Source organism: Taurulus bubalis (assembly GCF_910589615.1).
Source record: "Taurulus bubalis genome assembly, chromosome: 8".
Lineage (NCBI taxonomy): Eukaryota > Metazoa > Chordata > Actinopteri > Perciformes > Cottidae > Taurulus > Taurulus bubalis.
In genome coordinates, this window is record NC_136596.1 from 7070230 (window position 1) to 7086436 (window position 16207).

The 16207-nt window shown below is 41.4% G+C and overlaps 2 protein-coding genes across 2 annotated transcripts; both read right to left on the reverse strand.

The window, feature by feature from the left end:
• Nucleotides 1-413: 413 nt before the first annotated feature.
• elac1 (elaC ribonuclease Z 1) lies at nt 414-4192 on the reverse strand (the record flags this gene model as incomplete). The annotated part of the gene is made up of 5 exons (XM_079221794.1): nt 414-985; nt 1797-2007; nt 2366-2424; nt 3073-3276; nt 4036-4192. 5 exons carry the CDS (start codon nt 4190-4192, stop codon nt 510-512), a joined length of 1107 nt encoding a protein of 368 aa, XP_079077920.1. The 3' UTR covers nt 414-509.
• Nucleotides 4193-4585: 393 nt separating this feature from the next.
• On the reverse strand, nt 4586-15647 carry me2 (malic enzyme 2, NAD(+)-dependent, mitochondrial). Its single transcript, XM_079221911.1, has 15 exons — nt 15536-15647; nt 14710-14863; nt 11996-12129; nt 11693-11842; nt 10964-11039; nt 10519-10680; nt 10220-10433; nt 9698-9795; nt 9226-9339; nt 8993-9104; nt 8584-8726; nt 8363-8462; nt 8099-8169; nt 7485-7583; nt 4586-7131 (listed from the first exon to the last, which is right to left on the reverse strand). The coding sequence occupies exons 2-15, from the start codon at nt 14821-14823 to the stop codon at nt 6964-6966; spliced, it is 1755 nt and encodes a 584-aa protein (XP_079078037.1). The 5' UTR covers nt 14824-14863; nt 15536-15647; the 3' UTR covers nt 4586-6963.
• Nucleotides 15648-16207: the final 560 nt, after the last annotated feature.

The following is a 16207-nucleotide window of genomic DNA, read 5'->3' on the forward strand; positions in this document are numbered from 1 at the left end:
AGAAAACACAAGACAGAAACCTACCACTTGATTGTTCATACTATTTCATTTAGAGACTTTCTACTAAATAAATTAGATTAAAATGTGGTATTTTTGTTGGGGGAAATCAATGGAGACCCATTTGGATAATTACTAATCAATGCATTGTTGCATAACAATTAGTATAATCAGTTGTCATGGAATCCTAGAGATGTTCAAACTTTCCAATTGTCGGAGCGACCCTTGAGCTCGACAGTGGATCTGCGTATGAAGGCTGCGTGATACGGTTGAAAACAAAGGGAGCTTGAGCAGAGATGGTTTCCGAGGTCAAGAGTGAGGCACCTCAACTATACAGTAAAAATGGACAAGAAGTCATAAAAGTGCTCAGACTCGGTAACTTTGAACACCTACAGTCTCATTACAAAGTGTGTAAACGCACTCCCGCTGATAACGACAGTTGAAAGCTTAACTGAACCGAGACTGTCAATATCTCATTAGGCAATATAAAAGAATAAGTTAGTAGTTCATCGCTATGGTCGTCTGAGAGATATGGGCAGAGTGAGAAAGTCCTCCGCCAAAGTCACCTCCACATCACTGTCCCGGAGAGCGTCCTCCGCCTGCCGCTTGAGCTCCGCCACGTCGTCCTCGTCCCCGTCCTTCTGCAAGGAGCCGGGTTTGTACCTCTGGCTGAAGTGGGACAGCACCAGCCTCCGGGCGCAGCAGGCCCGGGCCACCGCGGCCGCCATTCCCGGTGTACTGTGTCCGTGGTCCACCGCTTTCTCTCGGTGCTCGTCCCCGAGCGTGGCCTCGTGGACCAGGACGTCCGCTTCACCGCACAGCCTCAGTGGCCCGTCCCCAAGAACCGAGCTGCAGTCCCCAAAGATGCAGACTTTACGGCCGGGAATGGCTTCTTCCAGCACCTCACTGGACAGAACGACGCGACCGCTCTCCAGCGTTACCGGCTTGCCAGCTTTCAGCCGTCCATAAAGTGGCCCCGGTTTCATGCCTGGGGGGTACACACAAAAAATAAAGCCATTCACAATAAATACCATTTGGAGAGCATTTACTTTCTAAAATAGCACATTGTACCACACGTGTCATAGTATTGGGTGAGCTATGTGTGTATTGGATCTAAATTTGGGTGTAATAAAAAACAACATAAAAAAGCTACAGTATAGTACGTAATAAGAAAGCCATAGTCGGTCATAAACAATGTCGTAGAATAGTAAGCATAAAAAGATGTTATCATACAATACGCCAAAGTCATAAAGAATGTCGTAAAAAAGTTAATTGTGTAATATTTCATAAAGTCATCGGATAGTAGGTCATAAAAAAATGTCATAAGTGTCGATATTAAATTTGAGTTTCATGCTGACTCAGCATGAACGTACTGTAAAGCTATTGGTTTTGTGTTAAGTAGAGTCATAAATCAATGATCTTTAACTCAGCTAACCGTGAGCTAACCGTGAGCTAACCGTCCTCCTGCTGCCAACAAACATGAACAGGGTTTTTGACCATTGACACAGCTTTAGTAGTGACTCGACTATAAAGAGATCCATAGTACTATTGTGGATTATTTTACTGTTTTCTTATATGTACTTATTGTATTTTATTTCACTACTTATTATCTTATCTTATGCATCTCGTCCCTGCTGTCTGCATCCCATAGCGCCGTTGTGGCTAAATCTAGTGCTACTGTGCAATCATTTTAAATATGTAAAACGGGCACTGGAAGGGTGTAGATTTGCCCTTTTCAGTCATCTTTCACTGCAGCGGTTCAAGTAAACAAAAGAGTAACATGAACATATTTACTGTACCTAGTTCCTTCAGGAGCTCAGTCTTCAGTCTTCCGGGTCGATCGTGCTCCTTAATGCAAAAACCAAAGGAGGGGACGCGGTGAAACAACCGGAAGGCCTTGACCACAAACTTATTGTCCTCAAAGAGGAGGTAACAGTCACTGGAGGGATCCAGGACGATCGTCCGGCCCGGCTGCTCCTGCGGGTGCAGAGGGCCGCACTCCGCGGTCATCTGAGGAGACGGAACCAGAACATTAAAAAGGTGACGTGCTGCCAGGAGGGTGAAGGACACCACCGTCTCTTGGGATGAGGGACTATTTTCAAACAAGTTTAAACAAATGAATGGGAGTCGAGCTACAAATGAGGCGGATTTACTTAGTTGACATTCGAACAATTAAGTTTTGCAAAATGATGCTACGGTACGATAGGTTGAAGCCCATGACGTTTTTCATGCAAGATCCATGAGGACTGTCTGCTTTTATATCAAAGATAAAATAAAGAGACTATTATTGGCATGTCTATCGTCCGGGGAAAGGGTGTTGTGTCGGGTTGTCACTGTGCAGGATATAACATAAAAACCAGTCACTTACCTCCGGGCTGAGCTGTCCCTCTTCTGGACTCTGGTCGGCTGTGGGCTCCAGCTCATGTACTATAGCAACACACAGAATGTAGAGATGAGACCGGAGGACATGAGGATTGAGTACAATAAAATGATTACAATTATACAAAATACAGATTATAAAGTAAATAAGGCTGGAGGTTAATTTGCCCTGTAAAGTACAGAAAATAAAGGGGGCTGGAAATGTTTTGTAGTTTCCATATAATCCCAAAAATGTAAACATGATATTCATAGTGTAGCCGTGATTTGCTACCGACAAGCAAAAACCTGAGGAAGTTGTTCAAAAATGTATTCTTTATTGCAAAGGCTACATATTATATTATTATTATGTTATATGAATGAACAAAGAAAATGGGTGTTCAAGATGTATGTCAAGCCATATTTGTCTTGGTATGGGTAGGAATCCATGGTGTAGCATACACACTTGACTCTATACATTTTTGCTCCCTTAAAACAGTTGTAGATATACACATTTTTACATAAAAGTGACTAAACTGATTAACCAGTATGCAGACATAGAACTAAAATAATATCTCCTCCTGAAGGTTGCAGTTGAACTCACAAATGCAAAGTAAGTAAACATTTCCGATCCGAATGTGCATAGTTTACATCGGTTGTGGTTCTAACAGACGGACACGTCGGAGGTTGTTCATTGGGGAACCTCATTGGGGAACCTACCTGCATAAGGGAAGAGCAGCTGTGACCCTGTGAGGCCGAGGGTCACCCTTAAGAAGTGGCGGAGGCCCCGGGGCCCGTAGATCTCCACACAGCTCAGGTTCTGCTGCTCGGCGTTGGTGTTGAGGCTCACAGTGCAAAGGAGGCCCGGCAGACCGAACAGGTGATCACCGTGCAGGTGAGAGATGAACACCTTGGTGATCCGACCTGGGCGGGAAAATCACAACATGTCATTACGATGCAACAGGTGGCATGATGGGAATGTGGGGCGAGTTTTAAACACTGGATTGCACTGCAGTAAATGAAGGTTAGAATGTTTTTGTAGTTATCATAGTCTCTCTCTCTCCTCCCCTCCTTTGTGTAGTTATCACAGTATATATATCTCTCTCTCTCTCCTCCCTTTTGTAGTTATCACAGTATCTATCTCTCTCCTCCCCTCCTTTGTGTAGTTATCATAGTCTCTCTCTCCTCCCCTCCTTTGTGTAGTTAACACAGTATCTCTCTCTCTCTCCTCCTTTTTGTAGTAAACACAGTATCTCTCTCTCTCTCTCTCTCTCCTCCTTTTTGTAGTTAACACAGTATCTCTCTCTCTCCTCCCCTCCGTTGTGTAGTTATCATAGTCTCTCTCTCTCTCCTCCCTTTTGTAGTTATCACAGTATCTCTCTCTCTCCTCCCCTCCTTTGTGTAGTTATCATAGTCTCTCTCTCCTCCCCTCCTTTTTGTAGTTATCATAGTCTCTCTCTCTCTCGCTCTCTCGCTCTCTATGTAGTTATCATAGTCTCTCTCTAGTTATCATAGCTAGGCTTTGAAAGAGAAGAGTCTCTCACTCTCTCATCCCCTCCTTTTTGTAGTTATCATAGTCTCTTTCTCTCTATGTAGTTATCATAGTCTCTCTCTCTCTGTCTCTCTCTCTGTCTCTCTCTCTCTCTGTCTCTCTGTCTCTCTCTCTCTCTGTCTCTCTCTCACCGGCTCGCAGTTGGCTCTTCATCAGTTGGGTCTGGGTTCCCTCCCCGCAGTCGAACAGCCAGCACTCCCCTTCTGTCCGCAGCACGAGCGCCGAGGCCCCGCGGTGAGGAGACGGGTAGGCCGAGCCGGTCCCGAGGAAGGTCAGGTCCATGGTCATCCTCCCGAAGTTACGGGACAGCCGGTCTAATAACTGTGGCGACGAGGCGGGACGTATGCAAGGCTGACTGTAAACAGTCGCACTGTGATGACGTGTACGCGCGACAATGCGGCGTTTAGTAAAGTCGGATTTTCGAGAAGGGTGTAAATGTGTACAATACTATGGTATAATACGGTTTACTGGTTTTAAACCCTCGTGAAACTCATCTGCTTGTGTTGGCATCTCCCTTTTTGCACTCATAGTGATTAAAGAAGAAGAAAAAATTGGGTTTTGAAAAATTTCATTTTCAGACCCATTTCCTGCTTTATTGTAGTGACATTTCTCAAAGCTTAAATACAAAAGGGCCTAAATGTTTAACTCCAGTTCCAATAAAAAAAGTCTGCAGCCAAAGGCACCAGTGTAAAACTGTTTATTCTGCACATTGGTATTCTCTCTGCATACAAACACTAAGAAAATATTATTGCGTGACAAAAATAAACTTCAGAAACACAACAATATGAATGCACAGCACTATATGAATGCACAGAAATTCATGGGGACGACAAGAATCAGGTCAGCAAAACATAATCACCAAATTCCTACACAAGAAAGTAAAAACTTCCCCGGGACGATGACAGCCAGTATCAACAACAACTGGATACTTACTGAGGTTGAACTTTTTCTTTGAAATAAACCTATTTCAAAATGTGTACACAACTTTGCGTTCACAGAGTTTATCAGAAAAATAACTGCACATTGCATCCTTAAATGCAAATGTAGAGGCCTAGTAGACTAACGCCTCATTCTGTCATTAGGCTATTGACAGAATTAATTGTAACTCGTACATTTTTACACATTTTAGCTGCGAGGGTGTATGTATGTGTTTGTGTACAGTATATATGGTCAGGATTTCCTTATCTTTGGATCACCCACTGTAATATACTGCAGCAGTCTGAGCAAATATGAAGATCTTACAGATAACAAGTACAGTACATTCAATTGACATCAACATATGTGGGACATTAGGAAAATACAACTGGAACATAGTGAATACAATATCTTACTTTGAGAATTGCATGTTATGACCTCGAGGAAGTCGTCATCTGCTAGAACTGCGACTACTGAACTGCATAGATACTCACTGGATTTGACACAAGTCTTAACAGAAATGCTCGAGCAAATGTTTGTGTCAACAAAAACATAATTTTCTAGTTAACATTAACTTGATAGCATTCCATGGTTTCTTCATCAGAAATATGTCGTCAGTAACAATCTATATGATCGTCTTGTAGGCACCGTTAACCAGTAGCATCAAGTAATCTTATTCAAGAGGTTTGTGACTTTTCCCAATAAACTTAAATTAAACTTAATTACTTTTAGTTACTGCCTTTTATTAAACGTATGTATTCACATCAGTTATCTATTTTATTTTATTGAAGGTTAATTTCATCTTCTATTTCAATTTACTTTTCTATCAAAGGGGTCTTTTCTAGGGATGGATTCTTCTTACCACAGCTCATTAAAGGGCTGTTGATGAGACTTTCTAATGAGTATACAGCACAAGGGCAACACATCTAAATACACTGTCCTTAAACAAAATAAAGTACATTCAGATAAATAAAAACAATGTGACAAAAGCATTCAAACAAATAAATTGCTGGAGTGGACGTTGGTCTCTCGAGTGTTTTTAGATATACATTTCATTTAATTTCCCTTCATAAAATCTCATCATATTTTTCAGAGGTCTTTCTTTAGATCTTCCCTCCATTTCTCTCCTGAGTAACAATGTTTTCTGTTGTTCTCTCCTAGTTTGCACACAAAGGCTGAGTACTTAAACCCTCTGCTTTACTCGACCTACACTGATAAGCAATGTTGCCCGATCTAAGCAAAGGTGAAAAAGGAGTCTTTCACCATATGTTTTATACCGGGCATTGGTTGGATTAATGAAGACGGCAGAGGCCCACCTGGTGTGAAAAAAAGGCAATGTGAATGTCTGAACTGCATATTAATGCGTGCATTAAGTTTGGTAATCAGGTAGCTACATATAGTCAGAGTAGTAGTAAGTGTTGACCAAAGGCCAACCTCGGAATCAGGAGTGTCTCTTTTGCATCAGGTTATAGTCATTATATTAAATATGGAGTGACAGTATTGTACGTGGCATTTTCCAACGTAGATAAGAACACAAACGCACAACAATTCATGGAGTCATCTCTAGTTCCTTGTAATAAAAACGACTTGACCTTCAGCAGAGACAAAGTGTGCAATGTTTGTTTTACTACTCAACGTAATCTAATAGACCTATTGTTAAAATTGGACTTTTTGAATTGGATGCAAGTGTTGCGTTTTGTTTTCTGCTTGGTAAGACAATCACATATAATAACTATAATATACCGCATGTATATGCTGTTTTTTTAAACAGCACAGATAATTCAAATGTATCTCAAGGTTGCAACAATTAAACCAGATTTCCACACTGCCTTTTTCCCACCACCAGGGGGCCCTCCAGGTGCTGTGCAGGTTTAAATGTGAATCAGAGGTAATAAAGAACTTGGATGTGATGGGAAAGTGTCCATCCCCATTTAAATATCCTCCTTCAAATTCCACTTTCCTTTATACCCTTTCACTTGTATAATAAGACGTGTTTAGTGCAAATGCAGTCACATAGCAGCAATAAGGGGTTTCTACTGCCGGATCTTTATGAGCAGATGTTTGCACTAGGGTAATTACGATCATCTCAAATTAGCTGTGATTAGGAGGTCAGCAGAAAACAAAGAGCACAGAGAGGGTCTGGTCTACTTCTGGTCAGTCTTGGGGCTGAAGCTGACACCTGGCCAGTCGTAGGTATCTGGCTCGAAGGAGTCGTACTCGGTGTTCCACACAGTTGCGCGTACAAAGCTGTCCTTGTCCACAGGCTCAGGGTAGCGAAACGCCATACCCTTAGCATAGACAAACTGCACCACCTAGAGCAAAAGGAAGTTTGGCATTGAGAAATACTGAGAGGCGGATACAGATAGAAAATACAGATGCAAGTACTTTGCAGACAAAGAGCAAAGGGAAGATAAACTGACCAAACGTTACTGCACAATGACAGTCAAATAAGACTGGAACGCAATACTATGTCATCAAAATATCATCTTAGGATGTTCAAAGCCAACTAGCTTAATGTTGTAGCAGAGGATGATAGAAGAAGCAACATTTAGGCAGGAACAGCTCAGGTTTGGACTAACAATGATGGTTCATCAACAGCCAAAACATTCAGTTGGGGCCCTTTAGTTTTGTCAGCGAGAGAAATGATCATTTTCAGGAGACTTGCCTTGACAGCCATTTGGAGGGAGACCTCTCTGATGTTAGAGAGAGGAGGATAGAGTCTGCCTTCTTCCAGCTCCTTATCCGTCAGCTGCTCTGCAAGCGTCTGGAAGGAGTTTAAAAATACTTTTAGAGTGAAGATGAATTTCTGGGGTTCTGCTGTTTTCACTCTACATAAGTGTGAAGTCATAAAAACAATGTGCTTTTTAAAAGATATTAAAAAAAAAAGCAAGAGCAAACCACTACTGCTCATAGTACAAAACATGAAAGTGGCATGTCAAATATTTCAATATTGAACAAAGAATGCTGGCAAGATATCCTCTTGTGATTTATAGAATTCATTTCATTAATCAATGTAATCAAATCAAATACTAAAGAGGAAAAAACATAGATGGAAAAAGCATCAGCCTTCTTTTTTTAAGATCCTGATCTGTCTAGATTAGTCTAGAATAGAGGAGACGTCAAAGGGTTAAAGAGGGTTTCTAGGACCATATACAGCATATGTATGTACACATGACGAGTCAGCAAGAAAGTGCAGCATGGGGTGGGGAAAGGTACAAATGAACTTCAGAAAGTTCAGAGAAGAGATAGACAGAGAAACGCTGAGTAATGAGTTCAGACCTTGGCAGCCTCCAAGAATACTCTGTCACTGATGTGTCTCACTCCGCTCAGGATCACAGCCAAGGCCACGCCTGCAAAGCACAAACATCATGTGTTCTAAACAGACTGCATTAACATCTCATCATCACCAGTGATAACATTGTATAAACACTCGGGTTATTTCTTAACAATCTATCTTTTTTTATGTCCAGGGAATATGTAGATAATCCATATACTCTCCTGTGGTCATTAATGTAAATTATGAATATTCATATTTTTTTTTACCAGGGAAGATGTAAGCATTGTTCCCTTGTCCAGGGGTGTAGACACGGCCATTCAGAGTCACTGGACCAAATGGACTCCCACTGGCAAAGAGACATCTACCCTGTGGGACAAAGAAACAAAAAGGGTTACAGCATGATGAGGGGGGGGGGAAGAGAAAAGAACAATCACAACATTTTAATGCTTTATGTCAGAGTTAGTTAGGAAAGGAAAGAACTGCGTACATCAGTGAGTGTGTAGGCGTCCTCTGCTGTGCACTCTGCTTTATTGGTCGGGTTACTCAGGGCAAAGATAATCGGTCTTTCGTTCAGGGTTCCCATGGTCTTGATGACATCGTGGGTGAACAGGCGTCCAGCTCCTGACACGCCTGGAGGTAGGAAAGAGAAATGTTGTCAACATTGCATAAGCGGAGCCTGAAATTGCAGCACACTAAGCCTCGGCAAGATGATTTTATGAGCACATCAATTATAAATAGCCTAAATAGAAAATAAAAAGGTATTCAATTCAACCTGATCTGGATAAAATACAATAATCATAACAACAAAATTACAAAAAAAGATTGATTCAGTGTGTATTCCAAAGTGTACTGCGAGGCTTTACAGACACAAATATAGAAAATCTGAAGTTCCTCACCAATGATCGCTGTGGGTTTGATGGTATTGACGGCATCTAGGAAGCTCTGTACAGTCCCTGGACTGTCATGAACGAATGCCTCCTGGTTAGAGTCTGTTTGCTGCTGTCTGCCCTGGAATCACAAACCGTACGTTGGTGGCAACAAAGATATCAACATAAATATAGTAAAACCTCTGTTCATCAATAATACAGTAGCTCAACAGGAAGCCAGACAGGAAGCCCCACAGACTAACCTTTACTAGTAAGCCATCTTTATCGTACAGCCAGATCTTATTCCTGGCCTCAGCTTGGGTCATCCCGGTCTCCATCATGGCCATGACAATCAGATTGGCAATACCAAGGGCAGCCTAAGGAGAAAATAATCACTTAAAGTTACACTAAAAGTGCTAAGGCTGTGTAGCCTTCATACAATCTAACCCTTATTGTCTAATAAGAAAAGGCCTATGTAAATCCGCCCTTTCCAGAGAAAGGTACTGGTCAATGTTGAGCCCAGTTCGGATTCTTTTAAGTTCTTAAGTAATGTTGGATAATCATTTATTTTTGGCATTACCAGGTCTGGTCAGTAGGGAGCAGTATGGCTTGTAGAAAATATTTTGATAAATGGGACTTTCACTACAATAGATAGAAATAAAAGAGCATAAAAGGGAAAAAAATAAAAACCAAGAGAAGTTGAATTGACTGATTCATTGATAAAGATGATCTGACCTCTCCAGCTCCCAGGAAAAGCACCCGGTGTTCTGTGATGGGTTTGCCAAGGGCTCTCTGAGCTGCTAACAGACCAGCAAGGGCTACAGCCGCAGTGCCTGGGAACATGCAGGGGAACACAACAGTAAACAATAAAACAGACACATCCCTGATTGTTTAGATAGGAGGATTCCCTTAAAGATTTAGTTGTGTTGTGATTGATGTTCGGCCTTTCAGTCAACATTGAACTCATTTGTTTCAACACCCAATCTCAATCCTGGACCTAAATAAACACAGGTGACTTCTCAAAAAGGTTCTGATTCTAACTGCATTTCCGAATGTGAATAAAAGTCACAATTTGTCCAATGAAATGGATTATTTAAAGTATCAGGTTTCTGCAATTTAATTTTCACGGTGAATCGAAAAGAAACAGGTAGAAAACCAATCTAAAAAAACATGGTTCTTTAAAAAACACCAACTGAATTTTTAATGTAATTTGTGTAAACTTGATGGCATATGATGTGTGGAGGGTTTAATGTGAACCTTGGATATCGTCGTTGAAGGTGCAGTACTTCTCCCTGTACTTCCTGAGGAAGCGGAAGGCGTTGTGGTTCCCAAAGTCCTCAAATTGGATCAGTGTGTCCTGCCCGTATTTTTCCACCACCGCCTCCATGAACTCATCAATCAGATCATCGTAAGCTTGGGAGCGATCTCGCTCCTGGTACAGGCCCATGTACAGCGGATCCTGGAGGAGAGTCTAATCGGAGGGCAAGGACAAATGCATGAAGCATAATACATGTGCATGCGTACCGTATACAACAACCAACACGTAACCATCCTACCTGATTGTTTGTGCCAACATCTATTGCCACAGGCAGACATCGCTCAGGTCTAATGCCAGCACAGGCAGTGTAGAGGCAAAGTTTTCCGACAGGTATGCCCATTCCATATACACCCAGGTCACCTAATCCTAAAATACGCTCTCCATCAGTTACAACTACGGCCTAAAGAAAAGGGGAGATGGAAACAAATTGTACATTTGAAAAGCACACAACTGTGAACAACAATAAACTGGACGAGCCAGGTGACTGTAGAAACTCTGAACAGTGCTGTTTAATTAAAAAGACTTCCATAGACTTACTGTGGAAATTATAACAGATTTTGATCAATTTATAGTTGTTTAACCATATATGCATATTCACAGCGTCAGTCAATGGGTTTGAGAGGGATCAACGGCCCAACTCTTTTATAGGTGGTGTTACTGTGCTGAGGAGTTCAGGTACTCACTGCAACATTAGTCTCTGGCCAATTATCCAGGATGGAACGAATGTGTCCTTTGTCCCGAATAGAGATGAACAAGCCTCTGGTGAGAGAAACCAGATGATGGGATGAGAACTTTAACAATCAAGGACAGATTTTATACATTACAAACTACAGGAAAACAAAAACATATCTCCACTACAATAACGAGAGATATTGTGCCCACATTTATGTTCATATTGCATTTTGGGTTTCTATTAGATCATATATCCACATATCTCTGCAATCACCTTCTAACTGAAACGCTGCGTTATTTGTATTTCAGATTTTAGTTAATTTACATCCTTTACAATGGAAAGGTGCTTTTGGAATAGTTAGCATGGAAGCATAAATAACGCTGCTGGTTTGAATGTTTGTGATAAAGCAGGTATACAAGTCATAGGAGGTCAAATGTGAGGCATCGTTTTACGTATTAAGATTTATCTCACATTATATTTCTACAATCTGCCGTCAATTTAGCGCCTCACCATCTGCATTGCCAATTTCCCCGGTCTTTCTAATGTGTGTCAGAGTTTCTGGACAACTGCGCATATTCTCCAGTCAAGTTTGTTTTTATAGATCACACATTTTCCGTGGGACGTGGCATATGCCTCTTTCAGACACGTTTTGTGCACACACAAGGGTTATAAATGAGGACTTTTATTAAATGTTTTTCCTTTAACTACTTGATCCTTGATAGCTTTACTGCATGCTTACTTGGGTCTTCTAAAGATGTGCCCATAATGTGTGCAGGCCAGGCCTACAGTGGGAGTGTAGACAATTGGCATCAATTCTTCTATGTCTTCCATCAACACCCTGTAGAAAAGCCTCTCATTCCTTTCCTGGATGCCCATCAAGTAGATGTACCTGGGTGAAAAAAAGAGAGTAGGAAAGAGAGAGAGAGGAAAGGTTATAAGGAGATGTTTCAGATACACATATGATTAATATTGAATGCTAAAATGCAAAACAGAGACACTCATACTGTGACTACATGTTCCAATGCTTTAAGCATGTCCTTACTTCTGCAGGGGATCGGTCATTTTTTTGAGATTATTCTGAAAGCGCATCGCCTGAGTGTCCTGAGTCTCCACTTTGGGAGGCAACAGACCGTGTATCCCTAAAACCTGTCGTTCTGGTAGAGAGAAGGCCATGCCCTGGAGGAAAACAACGAGAGAGGGAGGGGCGATAGGGAGACAAGGAGAAGGTAGTTATTCATCTTGTGATCACTCGTGATTAAAAGTTACATTTTTAACTCTGATCTAAGATAAGTGTGCCATCCTCGTACATTTCTGTGGGTATTACATAGCTACAGACCATCATAAAAGTCAAAAGAAAATAGACAATCGACATAATTTCACCTTTTTCTGCGTAATAAAGCTTAATCATCACCTCTCTGTGCCACAGGTTGATCTACTTTTAAGTTTCATACCTAATACATTACTTAATCACCCCTGTTAACAACAAAAAAATAAGTACTGAACATATTTTCAGAATCCTTGCTGGAGGAAACGTTCACATGCTATGATGTCTTTTTGTCACCAGAGGGTGAACTGTATTATCTATGCACATCACTGGGGGCTGACCTATTGACACTTAAGTGGAGAAGGACAGCTGGGTTCGAGGTGGAGGCCACATGGAAGCAATTTTGCAGTTGGGAATAGAAAGAAACGGGAGGTAAGAAAGGGGAGTAGCCTCAAGGAAGCCAATAGGGAGGACTGTGCAGAAACACCACATGCATAGAAGAGAAGAGGGGGACGAGGGGTACAACGTGTTTTCATGATCCTGCAGTGTATGCAAGAGTGTATGTAGGTTTCTGAAACCATCTCTGAAAGAAATATGGACATAACAGATGGAATGCATAACGTCTGGGACTCGGCAAAGGGCTGATTATACTGTGAGAGTGATGGATGCTGGGGGCTCCCCTGGAAAACTGCTGAGTCATGCTGATGGGGCATTTACTTCACTCAGTACTCAGTGCCTCTCAACGTAATGCAACATGCTGCAAACCTCTGAAATCTAGTTTTGTTTGAGTGAGATTAATAGCTTAAATGTTTCTTGGTTTGTTCAAATTCTTAAACATTGGTTTGTGTATATTGTGTGATTCACTCAAGGGCAAAAAAAAAAAGTGGCATGATCTATCAAATAAAAATTGTAGTACTGTTTGTCTATGCATTTCTTAAATATATTTTTCTGTATATCCTATGATTTGTCTGTTGAAACTGAACACTTAATAGTTTCCAAAGAAAAAAAGGAAATACATTTTATAGAACTTAATTTCAAAATGCTAACCTTTACGACGGACAGTAAATGATCTTTTAAGCTCATCATTCATCAGAATTCATAATGTGATAATGACATTTCCCAAATCAGATCATCCATCAGGTTAACACATTTGACCTCCAAGAATTATATTTAGCTGGCATCCACATGATGAAAAGGTGTATTGTGCAACTATTAAAGACGGCAATGTGGTCGAGGATTGTGGGAACACAGACAGTCAGTCTTGCTGACAGTCAAATATCATCAACAATACATTTCTGCAACACTATGACTTTAAGTGTTGAGGTACGATGAGTCATGAGACTTATGACGATTCAGTTTGCTGATGCGAGTCACATCCGCTCTGGCAAATACCGGAAGAAGAGCATTAAAACGCCCATGGCCTTCTTCACAAAGTTGTTTCACACTTCACCAAATTAATTTCTAAACTAGACCGAAAGGGATACAATAAACAATGAGGAATCAGGTACAAAGTGCAATGTAGTTACTGTGTACAGTGTTTCTAGTGTAGCTAATGTAGCCTCCGACCAGTTTACATGTAGGTTGGAATGTCTATAATTAGCACAACATGTGTAGTCTCGGCTAAATTAAGCATAACCTGCAAAAAGGGAGATCCTGTCTCCTCTAGCAGCTACGGCCTCATGTTTCAAATGTCATTTGTAGCTTTCAGCAGTTGGAAACACCGGACACACAAACCCTCTCAGGCAAACAATTCACATCACAAACCAACAATTTCAAACACGAGACATCAAACAATGTGATGTGTGTTCATAGAGGCATTGAATTCAATGAAAGAGCAAGTTATACCAGCTGAAAATGTGCTGCAGGAATGCAGAAGTGACATTACTGGTAGGTGTGGGAACAAGGCACGGCAAGGCAGTTCAAAGTACCTTTTCAACACGAGGCAGTTCAAAGCACTTCACATAAATAATCCCACATGAACTAAAAAGCAGGGATAAGGAATATAAAAAGCAGAATTAAACAAAATAGGCAAGAGATCATGAAAACAAGGCATTTGCAGCATTGGAAAAACAAACTTCATGGGAAGTGGTTGTTGCACAAAGAAAGGTGGCAACAATTTCACAGACATTCATCACCGCACCCAACAGTGATGCTGGCTGTGGTCAGATATCCTACATACTGGAGGATTTTAATTAACCAATGCTTTTCAGCCTTCTGACAAGATACTTTTTAATCCCAGATTATTTGAATTTGCACAAAAACCAAACGTTGTGATGTGGACTTTTGGAAGAAGATTATGAAAGCATTTGTCAGCAATTCTTGTAAGGAAAAAAGAAAAATCATGTTCGGTTGGTGTATAGTCAATAATTAATTGTGTAAACTGCAAAGGATATTATGAAATTTGAAATGCATTACAATAATTTTCACAACATCACATATTGGCACGGATTGTTTTTAAATGCACGCGCACACACACGCAGTAATCCACTCACTTTGTTGGTGCGAGGGTTGAGCATGAGCGGCTTGCCCTTCTCTTTGGTGTGTGCCCATCTGCAGGCAGAGACACAGGGCCTCAGGGACCAGGTTGTCTTCAACCTGGACAACATGGTGGCCAGTCACTGGTCGAGGAGGTACACTGGAGGAAAGCTGCAGAGGAAGGAAAGAGAAACAAAGTTGACAAAATACCCAATTGTTTTGTGGAGACATGGCTAATCCTTGGAGCACTACAATTGATAAATAAAAGTTGGCCGTTTTGGGATGCAGAATATCTATGTAGAGTAGTTTATAGTTTGCGCCTCACAAGATTCAAAGACAAAAAAAAATATTTATGGTGCGAATGCAATTGAAACAATTATTTAGTGTCAACGGGTTGTACAGAGTTATTGCTTTAAGGTTCAGCTATTCTGGTTCCCAAAAGTCAACACCTGAAGTGTACCGCTACCACAACCTTTGATCATGTGACATCATCATACCCTTATCGCACCCTGGTATGACAGTAGCTTGTCTGCGATGAAGACTGTCCGCCTACTGGCACACACTTAATCATAGAAGCCTACTAAATACACTTGTGCATGGACAGTCCCACGCTCGAGGATTACAAACGCTGACAGCAGCGGCTCGTCATTAATCTGGATGTGGACAAAAGTGATTGAGGGTGATCCCGGGAAACAAAGCTTGGAAAGATTGTCATAATCCTTTTCCCAATGAGCTCTGCATGGAGGCAGAGAACAAGCAAAATCAGTCAACGGACAGAAAAGATCAGAAGATTGGCAGATAACATGTAGCCCATCGCATGCTGGAGGGAAGAATCCAACTAACCATCACACGCATCACACTATGTGGCATCTGCCGAGCACCTGGAGGAAGAAGATCAAGCAAGCTCATCAATAAATACACAAAACCATATCTGATGGCAGAATGTCACACCAACAACCATAACTGCATACATGCTTTACTTGAGAGCCCCTATCCGAGAGGCAGCTGTTTTTGGTGGTGGTCTGAAATAGACCCGTCATTGGGAAAGCTATGTCACGCATGTGACCTGTGAAGCTACAGTGTGCTGTTCTGTGTTATGGTGGGTGCAGAAAGGGGTCACTTAAAGCAACTCTGATATACCTTGATAAGTTGAGTGAGTTTCAATAAATTAAAAAGGAAGATTACGCAAGAATCCCCACAGTACAAAGTAGACCACGATGGAAATTTAGCCAGAACTATTACACACAATCATTTCTGCTCTGGCTCTGGTTTTAAAGGACTTCTATTGTCCAGCCCAAACAGCTTTTGGCCTTCCTTAAAGTCAAGACCTGACCCAGAGGAAATGCAACTGAACCTGTAAGCAAGTTATGTGGGGAACAGCAACGTGACCGTTGTCACATGCAGTTTCTAATTTAGATTTTTGTAGTTTAGTGGCCGAATCATGCCACATCTAATAGTGCTTGTAGCCACCATTATTTGTTTACGTCAATCTCTGTGTTGAATCACGATGCGCAA

Coding starts and splice junctions, on each gene's coding strand:
- me2 (XM_079221911.1), bottom strand. CDS start 14,823: ATGTTGTCCAGGTTGAAGACAACCTGGTCCCTGAGGCCCTGTGTCTCT. Junction 10,681..10,963: donor GGCCAGAGACTAATGTTGCA/GTGAGTACCTGA, acceptor CCTTTTCTTTAG/GCCGTAGTTGTAACTGATGG. Junction 9,105..9,225: donor AAGATGGCTTACTAGTAAAG/GTTAGTCTGTGG, acceptor TTGTGATTCCAG/GGCAGACAGCAGCAAACAGA.